At 48.3% G+C, this 13813-nt stretch overlaps 1 protein-coding gene across 3 annotated transcripts; it reads left to right on the top strand.

The window, feature by feature from the left end:
• The first annotated feature begins 6 nt into the window (after positions 1-6).
• On the top strand, positions 7-13701 carry ELK1 (ELK1, member of ETS oncogene family). Of its 3 annotated transcripts, none has more exons than XM_008577378.1 (6): positions 7-31; positions 7738-7981; positions 9949-10392; positions 11077-11502; positions 12133-12234; positions 12323-13701. In XM_008577378.1, exons 2-6 carry the CDS (start codon positions 7772-7774, stop codon positions 12419-12421), a joined length of 1281 nt encoding a protein of 426 aa, XP_008575600.1. In that variant the 5' UTR covers positions 7-31; positions 7738-7771; the 3' UTR covers positions 12422-13701. The 3 variants fall into 3 exon arrangements, with proteins under 3 accessions (XP_008575600.1, XP_008575601.1, XP_008575602.1); XM_008577379.1 differs by having other exon boundaries at positions 7708-7981; XM_008577380.1 differs by lacking the exon at positions 7-31 and having other exon boundaries at positions 7745-7865.
• Positions 13702-13813: the final 112 nt, after the last annotated feature.

Raw genomic sequence — 13813 nt, 5'->3', positions numbered from 1 at the left:
ACCGCCAACGCCGCCACTGCGCTACGCACAGGTAAGCCCTGGGCCTGGAGGGTGGAGGGCCCGGTCCATGACCCCACGTATCCTTCCCACCCCCGCGCGGGGGATGTGGCTTGGCCCGTGGCCTGCTGGTGTTCGACTCCCCACTGCCACCACCACGGCTGATGGACCTACGTGTAGCTTTGCTCCCTCCCTTCTCCCCTTGTAATGGATCTGACCGTGGCCTAACCTCCCCCTCCCGTTGTATGATGGATCGGTCTGCGTGCTTATATTTCTCCCCTCCCTAACTTACAGTGGGCTCGTCCATGGTCTTGGGCCCCCACCTCACACCACCCTACTCATAAGGAACAAGTCTGTGGCATTGTCCAGTCCCCTTAATATTAGGTGCGTCTGATTGTATTTCTGCTAGCCTCAACTTTCAAGGGACCTGTCTGTGGCCTTGTTTATTCCACTTCTCCTGTTTCTTGTAGTGAATCAGTCCATGGCGTCGTATCCCCCGGCGCCACACACCCCTCTTTAACTGTGAGTCCATATGAGTTTGTATTCCTGTCTCCTCCAGTTCACCAGTGCATCAGTCCATGGCTTTATCTACCCACCCACCCACCCGCATTTTATAGTGGATTACTCTACATGCTTGTATTCACGTTCCCCTAGTTATCGGTCCATTGCCCTATCTCTCCTCTTTTGTTTTGTAGACTGCCACTCCAGCCCTTGGACTTATCCCTTCCTTTTTAATAGTGAGTCAGTTTAGTGCTTCACATCTCCCCATTTTACCTTTCCGATACGACACCCACCCACCCGCATTTTATAGTGGATTACTCTACATGCTTGTATTCACGTTCCCCTAGTTATCGGTCCATTGCCCTATCTCTCCTCTTTTGTTTTGTAGACTGCCACTCCAGCCCTTGGACTTATCCCTTCCTTTTTAATAGTGAGTCAGTTTAGTGCTTCACATCTCCCCATTTTCAGTAGCCCAGTCCATGGCCTTGTCCCTCTCTTAATCAGTCTGTGTGATGGCTTTTCTTTCCCTCCATTAACGTGCAGGAGTCGATAAGCTTTTCTGCTCCCTTTTTCTCCAGTAGGTTCGCCTTACCCCACCCCCACCCCCCGCCTTTTGTAATGGATCTGTTCCTTGACCTTCCTACTACCCACGTGCTTGTATTCACACACACCCCCCACATGCCCTCCTATGAGTCCAGTGCTTTGTAATCCCTCCTCCGGGAGGGTCAGCCTGTGCACTTTTATTTTCCTCCTCTTTTCCTTGTGGTGGATCAGTCCATGGCTTTCCCTGACCCCCACCTTTTAATACTGTGTGCTTGTTGAACCCAGGGCTTTTTAAATCTAGAACGCAGTCCCTCATACACACTGTTAAACACCAAGATATTCTGCCTCACTACAGTAAATGAATACATTACTGATAGTGATGATGGTAATAACGCTGATAAGACCTAACATTTATTGAGCACCTGCTATGTACCAGGCAAAGTATTTTATAATAATGAGCTCATTTCATCCTCACCACAACCCTATGAGGTAGATACTAAGGAAAGTGGGTCATAGGGAGGTTAAATACCTTACTCAAAGGTGGGCCAGTAAGTACTCAAGGCACAGGATAGTTTTTGAGGCTCCACGCTTTCACCTCATCCCACCCCAGGTGAGGCCCTGCTCCTTAAAAACCAGATTAGTTCCCATATCTCCAAACTTTTGTTTCTGCTGTTCACTCTGCCAGCAGAGCTGTCTCCATTCCACACCTCATCTCAGCACCCACACACCCCCAGTCCTAGCAGCTGTGTGATCTTAGGTGTGTGTTTTAACCACTTTCTCTGTGCACCTATTTCCTTGTCTGTACAAATGGAGGAGTCAGAACTAGAATCTCCTCCAGTGTAAATAAAGAATAACTGTGAATTAAAACAGGTAACCTCTCTGGCATTAACCTCCTACACCAACCCCCCAACCCCCGCACTGTACTCCAGCCACACTGGCCTCCTTCCCACTGCTCCTGAAACACAGCAGGTGTGGTCCAGCTGCAGGGCCTTGGCATAGGCTATTCTTTCTTCCCTGGACACTACTCCCAGATCTCTGCATGGTTCCTTCCAGGACTGTTCAAATGTCAGCCCCTAAAGAATGTGTTCACCACACTGTGGTACATGGAACACACTATGTAAAGACACATGTATAAAATACGTTTCTAAGAATGCCAGTTTATATGCAAATGAGTGTTATTTTATTGAAAGGGTGTGTTCACAAAACTGTGATGTATGTAATACACTCAGTAAAGGCACAGGTGTAAAAGCTGTTTCTAAGAATGCTAGTTGCCTATGTGAATAAGGACTGTGCTATTTCTTTGAAAAGATGTGTTCACAAAATTGTGGTGTATGCAATACACTCTCCTAAAATATTTCTAAAACTGCTTTAATTTGGTGCATCTGGATAGTGTTATTTCAGTAAAGAATGTGTTTGTCGCTGTGGTGCTTGGGATACACTATATAAAGACATGCATATAAAAAAATGTTTTTAAGAATGCTGCGTGGGGAAAAAAAATCAACCCCCTCCCTGACCATCTGAACCTGCACACCCAGCTGGGCTCAAGCCCCTTCCCTGCTTTTGATTGCCCCTTTGCCCTTCATCACTATCTAACACACTGTATAGTTGTTTATTGTCTGTCTCTTCCCATAAGGAATGAGAATGGGAGTCCCATGGGAACTTACATTTTTTGTCTACTTATTCACTGCTATGTCTCCAGCACCTAAAAATGTACTTGGTATACAGTAGGTGCCCAGTAAGAATCTGTTGCATGAATAAATGGGAAAAAAATATAATTTTAGACATTAGCATGGGGGACAGATGGAGAAGAAGGAGGGAAATGAGAGCTAGTTAAGAGGCTAGTTAGCTGGGATGTTTATTCAACAAACATTTACTGAGCATCCAGTGAGTACCAGGTACTCTTCTAGGTTCTGGGGATATGAGAGAGAACAAAACAGGCAGAAATCCCTGCCCTGTGGAGCAGACACTTACTAAAAGTGGGGGAGACAGACTATATAAACAAAACAAAATAAGTAAAATTAGATAGTATGTTAGACAAGTGCTAAGCAGAAAAAATGAAGTCGAGCAGGTAGGAATAGAGTATTGAGGTGGTTGAAATCTTAGGCACAGGGCAGGCCACACTTGGAAGGTGACTCTTGAATTAAGACCTGAATGAGGTGAGGAGGAAGCCCTAATGTCTAGGGGAAGAATGTAGCAGGCAGAAGGAACTACCAGTGCAGAGGCCCTGAGGTGGAGGCCAGTGTGGCTGGAGCAGAGTGGGGGGAGGGGTAGAAGGCGAGGTCGGAGAGGTGGTGGGAGCCAGATGGGATAGGCCATGGTGATACATAGGATTGGGGGAGGAGGATGACACACTGGCTAGTAGCTAACATTTGTTGACGGTTTGCTATGTGCCAGAGATACTTTTCTAAGTCCTTCTTATATACTGACACATCTAATCCTCACAAAAGCCTTTGAGGGCAGGTGTGTTTTCAAGAATATTTGACTTTGAGAGTACAATATGCCTCTTTAATAGATGAGGAAACAGGCCACAGAGTGGTTGAATAACTTGCTAAGGTCACGCAGCCAGAACAAGGCAGAGGAGTATGAGACTGAAGACCCAGAGAGAAGAGCAGATTCGCAAGGGCAGGCAAGTTATTCAGTGCATTGGATCAGGCAGAGGAAGAATTCATTTTGCCTGGGAGGTACCCGGACTTGACGATTGCACAATGAGGGAAGGGCTGTCCTGGCAGGAAGAACAGCACAAGCATATCTTCAGAGGCGGGAATGCTCCTGGGGACCATGGCTAGTTCAGGGTGGCCACCTCAGAGCCTTTGTACAGGCTGTGCTCTCTGCCTGAAGCACCCTTCACACAGATGTCAGCATGGCTTACTGCCTTCTCCTTCAGGTCAAATATCACCTCCTTAGGGAAGCCCTCCCTTCTCACCTGTGTAAAAATAGCATCCCCATCACCCTCTAAACTCTTACCCTTCTGTGTTTCTCTTCATAGAGAGCTGGTAGTGTAAGGTGGTGAGGAATCTGACTGGAGCCAAACCACCTGTGTTTGAATCCCAGCTCTGCCAACTTCCAGCTGTGTGACCTTGGGCAGGTTACTTAACTTCTCTGTACCTCCATTGCCTCATCCGTAAAGTGGCAGAAATAGTAATACCCACCCTTTACTGTTGGTTTAAGGATTAAATGAGTTAAATGACTAAAATAGCGTGCAGCACACAGTCAAGGCTGTATGACTGGTTTGTTTTTAAATTGATATTATTATTATTCACAGCATACACATAGGTGTCTAACAGGCCTCTGAAACTGATCATCTCCGAAACTGGCCTCCAGATCTCCCCTCAAAACCTACTCTCCCCAGTGCTCCCATCTCAGCTGATTGCAACGCCACCCTTCCAGGTGATCAGGCTGCAAACCTAGAATAACCTTTGACTCCTCTCTCTCACCCCCACTTACCCATGCTATCTGTAGCAAGTCCCATTTTCTCTGTCTTCAGCTTTTATCCAGAATCCAGCCACCTCTCATCAGTTCCACTGCATCCACCATCCTCTCTTGCTCGGACCATTGCAGTTCCCTCTGTAGCCCCGACAGTCTGTTCTCACAACAACCAGAGGGATCCTGTTAAAATCCAAGTCACAGCCTGTCACCCTTCTGTTCAAAGCCCTCTCACAGCTCCTATTTCACTCAGAGTCAAAGTCCTGACAGTGCCCAAGAAAACCTCATTGAGTCTGGCACCTGTTGCCCCTCTGTTCCCACCTGTTCTTCCTTCCCTTCCTGACTCCCTTCCTCCTGTGCTGGCCTCCTTTCTCTCTCTCTGACCTGCCAGGCACTCTCCAGCCTCAGAGCCTGTCATGCTGCTCCCTTGGCCTGGCTCGCTGCTCCCAGATACTCACAAGCCCGACTCCTTTACCTCTTTTATGTCTTTGCTCAAATGTCACCTCCTCAGTGACTACCCTCCCCTGAAATAACAATACAGGTCCACATGCCCTTGTAAAAGTCACAGCTCCTTCTCTGCTTGATTTTTTTCCATAGCCCTTATCACCATCTGACATACTCTTTGCTTGTTTGCATTGTTTCTTGTCTGTCTTCCCCACTAGCATGTGAATTCCAGTAGGGCAGTGATTTTTGTTTTGTTCATGGCTGTATCCCCAGCACCTCCCCCACAGTAGGCACTCAATAAATGCTTGCTAAATGAATGAAGTGAAGAAAACCAAACATATCTGAGTAATGCCGATCACTAGAAATCTTATTCGGGGTCAAGTGGGAGAAGTGATAATAACCAAAATACAAGACCCTATATGCTGTTGAGGCTGCAAGCCAACTGTCAGATTTCACTTAGCTGATGGGTTCTGTTGCAGCTGAAAGAGGAACTGGTAAAATTGCCTGTGTTCGCCACCAGGAGTCACACTGAACTCTTTGGGCCTCTAAAACAACCCAGCCTTGGAAATAAACTCTCCGACAACAGGACTCTAACCTGACCCTTCATGGCTTTGTGATTTGTATAACTGCCTAAAATTGTGTCTGCTGAATCGACTTCAAACCAGCTCAGACCGAAGAGAATCATACTATATATTTCATTGCAGATTAGACTCGAGCTATAAATAATAGAGGGAGGTTCTTCAAAATCTTCTGATTTAAAGTTCATTCCCTTAAAGAATAGGAAGCGCTTGTATATTTCCAATTTGCTCTCAGAAAAGAGAGCAGTTATGGGGTGATGGGGAGGATCCTGTTCTCTGAAGGATATGCCAAGAGGGAGCAGTCATTGTGAGGGGCAGTTTAGCCTAACGGTTGAAAGCTTAGATGGCTGGAACCTGATGGCCTGGGTCCAAATGCTGGCTGTGCTGCTTAGAGCTGTGTGGCCTGTGGAAGTTACTTAGACATTTTGCGCCTTAGCTTCCTTATCTATAAATTAGTAATAATAAGAGTACCTACTTCCTAGAATTGTGATGAGGGATAAATTAGTACATATAAAAATAACAGTACAGGTTCACATGCTCTAATCCAAAACCCCTAGGGCCAGATGTGTTTCAGAATTTTGAATTTTTCAGGTTTTAGAAAGGTAACATGGTACACAGAGAGTATGTTACATAACACCCTTAGTAAGCTCTGTAATCAGCCACGTTCATATTTCTGCAGCAAAATGTATGAACATTCACACTAAGTGAGGATCAATAAAGACCAGAAAAGGCTTTGTTTGTTTCAAATCAGGTTTTGCTGCCAAAAGAGTTACAAAGAAGGTTTCTATTTTTAGAGCTTTTTGGATTTTGGAGTAATGGATAAGGAATTATGAGCAAATCAGAAATAAACATTTATTTAGAGCTTATCATACCCCAGACATATTATATTTAATCCACACAGTAGTCCTATGAACTAGGTATTGTTATTGACCCTATTTGACGGATGGGCATGTCATTATCCCTATTTTTACAGATGGGAAAATTAAGATGCAAAGAGATTAGAGAATATGCCCCAGGTCACACCACTAATAAGTGGCAGAACCAGGATTCAAACCCTGGCAGTCTAGCTCTGGAGCCTGGCCATTGTCCAGTAGGCCATATTGCCTCTCTGCTTAGAACAGTGTCTGACATGTATTAAGCACGTAATAAATGTTCTTGCAGTCATCAAGAAGGAGAACATAAAGGGACAGTAACAAGTCAGAGGAGTGGGGGGTAGAGGGGCAAGAGAGCAGGCATTCAGTTTGAGGAAGGCTTCATAAAGGAAAGGACCTTTGGGCTGGGACTTGAAAGGTGAGGAAGACTGCTAGGCAGAGGAAGGGAGCCCGCGTGGAGTGAACAGCTTTCGCAAGGGTCTGGCAAAAGAAACCTCCTCAACACTTGATATAGTAGGAGATACAGATGATAACGTTCAAGTGAGGGGGACTATTCCTGTTGTAAAAAGTCACAAATTTAGCTACTTAAAACAACACGTTTATTGTCTTACAGTTCTATAGGTCTCAAAATCAAGCTGTTTGCAGGGTTGTATTCCTTTCTGGGGACTCTGGGAGAATCTGTTTCTTGCTCAGTCAGGTTGTCAGAATTCAATTCCTTGAGGTTGTAGGACTGAGGTCCCTGTTTCCTTACTGGCTGTCAGCTTAGGGCCATTCCCAGCTTTAAGAGACTGCCCACATTCCTTGGCTCAGAACCCCTTTCTCCATCTTCAAAGCTAGCAATGGCAGGTCGAGTCCCTCTCACACTCTGAGTCTCTCCTGCCTCTTCTGTCATCACATCTCTAAGCTACCTTTCTGCCTCCCTCTTCTGCTTTTAAGAGCTTGTGTGATTGATTAAGCTCACTGGATTAATCCAGAATAATCTCCCTATCTTAAGGTCTGTAACCTTAATTTCATCTGCAGAGTTCTGCTATGTGGCATAACATATTCACAGGTTCTAGGGATTAGGATGTGGACATCTTTGGGACAAACAAGGGTGACATTATTCTGTCTACCACAGTCTGCCTTCTGGCCCCCAAAGATTCACATTTGTCCCACATGCAAAATATATTTGCAGCATCCCCAAAAGTTTCATCCCATTAGAAGAGGCATCCAAAGCTAGACTGGGGAACTTATAAGTTAGTCTGAGGATGTTTAGGGAATGGTGGTGGGGTTTGGGGAACAGAGGTAAAGGCAAGAGGACAAGACAAGATTCCCCTTCTACTGACCTCTGCTCCCTCCTATGTCCACAGCTTCTCAGCTCTAAGCTGTCTGCCCTCCAGGTACCCCTGGGATGGCGTGAGCGCTCCCCCAGCAATGGACCCATCTGTGACGCTGTGGCAGTTTCTGCTGCAGCTGCTGAGAGAGCAAGGCAATGGCCACATCATCTCCTGGACCTCACGGGATGGTGGTGAGTTCAAGTTGGTGGATGCAGAGGAGGTGGCCCGGCTGTGGGGGCTGCGCAAGAACAAGACCAACATGAATTACGACAAGCTTAGCCGGGCCTTGCGGTACTACTATGACAAGGTATGGCCTCTAAGACTAGGGCTGGGACCCCCTGATATTTATATCAGAAATTTCATTTTCTTGTCTTAATTGCTATAGCTATAACTTCGAAAACAATATTAAAATTATCTTTTCTTAGCCCTTCCTCTGATACCCTCAGACCAATGTTGGGCCCCCAAACATTTATCTCACTTATTTTATTTTCTTGTCTTAACTGTTTTGGCTAAAACCTTCATTGCAATATGAATACTGACTCCTCCTCACCCCACTCTGAGATCCCCAAATGCTGTCCCGCCATGTCCTGCACAATATTTCATATTCCTATAGCCAAAACTTTGAAAACACTGTTAATAATGATTGGTCCTCATTCTGTACTCTTGAACCCCTGGACGAGTGCTCGGCTCCCCTGGTTATTTCATAATCTTCTCTTATTCCAGAATATTTCACATTCTTATTCCTAGAATCAAAACCTTGACAATATTATACTAAGATTTCCTTACTTCATTCTCTGGGCCTCCCCAGCATTTTTTTTATCAACTCTTTTCTTTTCGTCTCTTATTCCTTTAGCTAGAACCTTTGAAACAACATGTATGATGCCAGCTCCATATCCCCATCCTCTTGGATTCCTGGAGTAACACTGGTCCACACCAATATTTACTTCAATTGTTTTATTTCATCTTCCTATAGCTAAAATTTTAAATTTTCTTCATTCTATCCTCTCAGACCTTCCAGACCAGTGCTGGATTTCCTGTCCCTCACAATATTTATACCAGTTATTACATTTCCTTATTTCTTTAGCTGAAACCTCCAAAACAATATTAATGAATATCCCTTTTCATTCCTTTTCTGAGAAACATAAGCACACCCTGTGACATACCTGACTAGCATTAAGACCTCCCCAGAATGCTCTAGTGCCCCCAGACTTCTCTTGCCTCCCGGAAGAGCCCTAGCCCTGTGCTGCACACCCTTAATAGTTTATGGCATTTATTCCATTTTCATATTTTCTTCCTTTAGCTCAAATCTTCAAAATAATAATGAGGCTACCTCACTTTGTCCTCTGGAACCACCAGAACATCCCTAAGACCCTCCAGACCAGACCTATCCTGAAATACCCAAACAATATCTATGATCCACCCAAGCCAGCATTGAGATTCCCCACCCCCACAATATTTATACAAGTATTTTAATGTTCTTGTCTAACTGCTGTCAGTTACTTTGTTTTCTCATTGCTTTAGCATAAACCTCCACAACAGTATTAATAATGAGGCTTCCTCACCCTGTCCTCTGTAGTGACCTTGCTCTGTTCCACTTCTATGCCAACAGCTTTAAATAATCCTTTATATTAATAATTCATCACCCCATTCATCTACATTAATTTAGTCTCTTCCAACATTTTTATTGGTTACTTCATTTTCCTTCCTTATTGCATTAGCTAGTCTCCAAAACTGTGTCCTGGCAGCCACCCCCAAAGCCTGATCCTGTTAATCCCTGGTTCTTGGAGCCAGGAGGAAAACCTGCTCCTGTACCTACTCCCCTGGATGGGCCCGATAGTGAAGAGGAGCTAGTGGGGGGGAGGGAATGAGACAGATGGGGGGATGAAGAGTGACAGAGGGAGACCTGGGGGGAGATGCATGGGAAGGAGACAGGGAAGGGAGAGAAGGGCGATAGAGTAAAAAAAGCATTGTGGAGGGGAGAACAGAGAGGGGAGAGTAACTAGGGAGGGATAGAGAGAGGGGAATCCGGGGAGGGGGAAGAGAGAAGGGGAGAGCCTGACAGAGGAGAAGGGAGGAGCCCACAAAGTGAGAAAGAGATGAAATGGGCTGGGAGGGGGAACACATGGAGGAGGGAGATGCTTATGTAAAAAGACAGGAGGGGGGCAAATGGGAAGAAAGACACTAGAAGAGAAGCCCCCTTCTCTCCCCAAAACACCTTCCTTCCACCCAGCATCTTGCCTCTGAGGCCCTCTATTCTATCTCCTCCCTTCCCAGAATATCATCCGCAAGGTGAGCGGCCAGAAGTTCGTCTACAAGTTTGTGTCCTACCCCGAGGTTGCAGGGTGCTCCACTGAGGACTGCCCGACCCAGCCCGAGGTGTCCATCGCCTCCACCGTGGCAAATGTGGCCCCTGCTTCTATACACGCCACCCCCGGGGATGCTGCCTCTGGAAAGCCAGGCATGCCCAAGGGTGCAGGAATGGCAGGCCCAGGTGGTTTGGCACGCAGCAGCCGGAACGAGTACATGCGCTCGGGCCTCTATTCCACCTTCACCATCCAGTCCCTGCAGCCACAGCCACCCCCTCATCCTCGGCCTGCCTCTGTACTCCCCAGCACTGCCCCTACAGGAGCAGCAGCACCCCCCTCAGGGAGCAGGAACACCAGTCCAAGCCCCTTGGAAGCCTGCCTGGAGGCTGAGGAGGCCGGTCTGCCTCTGCAGGTAAGGACTGGAATGTGGGAATTCAGGAAGAGGAGGGGGTGAAGAGGGATGTACAGCTCCCAAATTGGGGGGACGGGGAGCTAGTAGGAGAAGAGACATAGAAGTCCTGTTAAAGGAAGTAATGGTGGAAGGAGGGACACAGAAGTCTCCTGGGAGAAAGGGGTGGAGAAGAAGGCTATGTAGATCCTGAGAAGGAAGAGAGAGAATGACTGCTGTAATTAGTAGTAGCCCAAAAGGTAGTAGGTTCCTTGAATGTATTAGTTTAATGCACTGGTTCTCACACTTTAGTGCTCATCTGAATCACCTGGAGGCTTATGAAGCCACAGATTGCTGGGGCCTGCCCCCAGAGTTTCTGATTATGGGGGCCTAGGGAGGGGCCCAAGAATGTGCGTTTTTAATGAGTTTCCAAATGAGGCAGATGCTGCTGGTCTGTAAATTTTTGAGAACCAGTTTTAATGAATTAGGTGGTATCTCCAGAGGCCCCCCCATCAAGTCTCACCCCAGGTCCCATGCCCCGCTTCCTTGAAGAAGTCCCATGTCCTTTTGGAGGACTTGCCCTGATGTGCACTCATGCCCCTAGTACCAATCCCGCCTTCCCAGGGGAATCACTGAGTGGCCCACAGGAGAAAGCTTCTCTATGCCAACGATCCACACACACACCCTCTGTGCCCGCACCTCTCCCAGGTCATCCTGACCCCGCCCGAGGCCCAAAATCCGAAATCAGAAGAGCTGAATGTGGAGCCCGGTTTGGGCCGGCCACTGCCCCCAGAAGTGAAAGTGGAGGGGCCCAAGGAAGAGTTGGAAGCTGCAGAGGCAGGGTTTGTGCCGGAAGCCAAGGCTGGGCCGGAAGTCCCTCCCGGGGAGGGCATGCCGGCCCGGCTGCCCGCGGTGGTTATGGGGAGTGCAGCGCAAGGGAACGGCCTCGCAGCTTCCAGCACTGAGATCACCCAGCCACAGAAGGGTCGAAAGCCCCGGGACCTGGAGCTTCCACTCAGCCCGAGCCTGTTGGGTGGGCCGGGGCCCGAACGGACTCCAGGATCGGGGACTGGCTCTGGTCTGCAGGCACCGGGGCCGGCGCTGACGCCATCCCTGCTTCCTACACATACATTGGTGAGTGCCTGAAAAGGGGCAGGGACTGCAGCCAGGATGAGTGGGATTGGCACGTTGCGGGTGACTGACAGGAGTTAGACGAGGGCGGATGTGGTTGTCCCGAGAGGGTGGAGCCTTCTAGTGGGATTGGCTGCGCTGAGGCTTGGCTACAAGGGTGGAGTTTGGTTAATGACGGGCAGGTCTGAGGACTTTTGTGGGCGGGACTGAGGGTAGAGAGACTTTCTGTGGAACTGTTTCTGGGTTGGGGCAGGGCTTTTTGATATGGGATTTGCCTGTTGGGTTTCCTGTGAGGTATACAGGTGGAACGTAAGAGTGGAGGTTGACCCTGAGCTGTCGGGATGGTGACTTGTGAGGTTTGAGAGTGGCATGTAGATATAGACTTTTGAGCGGTCTGGCCCAATGAGGTCTCAGCAACTGGGAGTAGGCTGTCAAGAGTTGTAAGGAGGCATCTGTGTAGAAGTTGTGAGATGTCCCGGGCATAGCCTTAGTCGTTATGGGCTAGGTCTGTGAACTTTAGGGGAGTGACCGTGGGAGTGAGTGGGAAATATGTGGTGGGGCTGGGACCAAGTTCCTTCTGTCTTCCCATACCTGCCTTGGCTCACTTGAGCTCCGGCCACCCCTTCCCCGCAGACCCCGGTGCTGCTGACGCCCAGCTCGCTGCCCCCCAGCATTCACTTCTGGAGCACCCTGAGTCCCATTGCACCCCGTAGCCCAGCCAAGCTCTCCTTCCAGGTAGGATCCCCTCTTCCTGTCTTGGAGAGGATGAGAGACCCTTCTAGCATGGCCTCCATTCGTGACTTCTCCCTATTTCTGCCCCCAGTTTCCATCCAGTGGCAGCGCCCAGGTGCACATCCCTCCCATCAGCGTGGATGGCCTCTCAACCCCCGTGGTGCTCTCCCCAGGGCCCCAGAAGCCATGACTACCACCGCCATCACCACCCACTTCTGGGGTTGCTCCATCCATGCCCTGAACTTCTCTCCAGCCAGCCATCTCCAGGAGAAACACAGTTCAACTGACAGACTCATGCTGTGGTTGTGGTGGGTGGGCATTCTCGGGAAGAAGGATCTCTCAATAACTCCTCCACTGAAAACACACAACTTCCCTCTTCTTTGTCAGTCCCCCAGTGGCTGCCCTTACACGTCTCCTACTTCAGTGGTAGGGGCGGTTTATTTATTTATTTTTTGAAGGCCGCTGGGAGGAGCCTGGCCCAACCCTTTTGGGGGGGTAGTTAGGGCATCTCCCCCATCTCTCCCCTTTTTTCCCCAAGACGAGGACAATCAGGGTCTGGCTTGAGAAGGACCTTTCTTTATTTATTTCTCAGCCTGCCCTTGGGGAGATGAGGGAGCCCTGTCTCCATTTTGGGATGTGGGAAGAAGAGCTAGTTTGTTTCATGGTGTTATTCCTGGCTAAGAGTCCAGGAAGAATTTCTAGTATGTAATGGTTTGGGAGTCTTGGTCAAGGAAGAATCAAACCCCTGGAATAGGAATTACCCCCTCCCTGACCTTTCTCTCAGACAGCTTGCCCTTTTATCAGCTGACTTTTTGGCCAGGGAGGAGTGCCCCTTTTGTCCTTCTCCCCCTGAGAAGCCATTCCTTTGTCTGCCAAACTTCCTGGGGTTCTGCCTGTTACCTCCCAATGGAGGGTTTTTTTGGGGGGTGGTCCCCGTCTGGGGGGCCCCTCCAGCCAGTACTCCAGGTCTTCCTGTCCCTCACCCCCTGCCATTTTGATAGTATAATCTATTTTTAAATGGGGCTTTTCAATAGGGGAGAGGCGGACATCTCTTCCTGTATCTGATGGGGTGGTGGGAAGAAAGGGATTTGGGGAGGAATCTTCCTTCCGCCCCCAAGTGTTTATTTTTGATACCAAACGTGTATTTTCAGCTCCCTCCCAGCCCCCCAATTTCCTGCAGGCGGGTACAAAGGACCCTTTAAGTGTCCCGGAGTTGGGAGGGAGGAATGCGGGACATAAAGCCTGTTCTATCTCAATTCCAGGCTGGAGAGGGGGGGTTCAAAAGACTTCCGTGCTCACCTCCTGTCAGCACCGGTCCAGCCCAGGCCTAGGGACCTGGGGGTTGGTGATTTGGGGGACGGTGCTACACTCGTCTCCACTGTTTGTTTTACTTCCCCAAAATGGACCTTTTTTTCTAAGAGTCCCAGAGAATGGGGAATTGTTCCTGTAAATATATATTTTTAAAGGTGATGCTAGAGGCTGGTGGCATTTTTTTCCCCTGGTGTCGTCAGGACTATTTGAGTGTGAAGGCATGACTTTGAAAGAAGGGTGTGAGGCAGAGATTGTGAGAGAAATCGCGTGA

Source organism: Galeopterus variegatus, unplaced genomic scaffold (assembly GCF_000696425.1).
Source record: "Galeopterus variegatus unplaced genomic scaffold, G_variegatus-3.0.2 Scaffold1504, whole genome shotgun sequence".
NCBI classification, from domain to species: domain Eukaryota; kingdom Metazoa; phylum Chordata; class Mammalia; order Dermoptera; family Cynocephalidae; genus Galeopterus; species Galeopterus variegatus.
This window is presented reverse-complemented; position numbering and strand designations above follow the sequence as displayed.

Excerpts from the sequence above, each read along its gene's own strand:
- ELK1 (XM_008577378.1), top strand. The coding sequence starts at position 7,772 with ATGGACCCATCTGTGACGCTGTGGCAGTTTCTGCTGCAGCTGCTGAGA. Across the intron at positions 7,982-9,948 it reads TGCGGTACTACTATGACAAG|AATATCATCCGCAAGGTGAG; the intron begins GTATGGCCTCTA and ends CTCCCTTCCCAG. Across the intron at positions 12,235-12,322 it reads CAGCCAAGCTCTCCTTCCAG|TTTCCATCCAGTGGCAGCGC; the intron begins GTAGGATCCCCT and ends TTCTGCCCCCAG.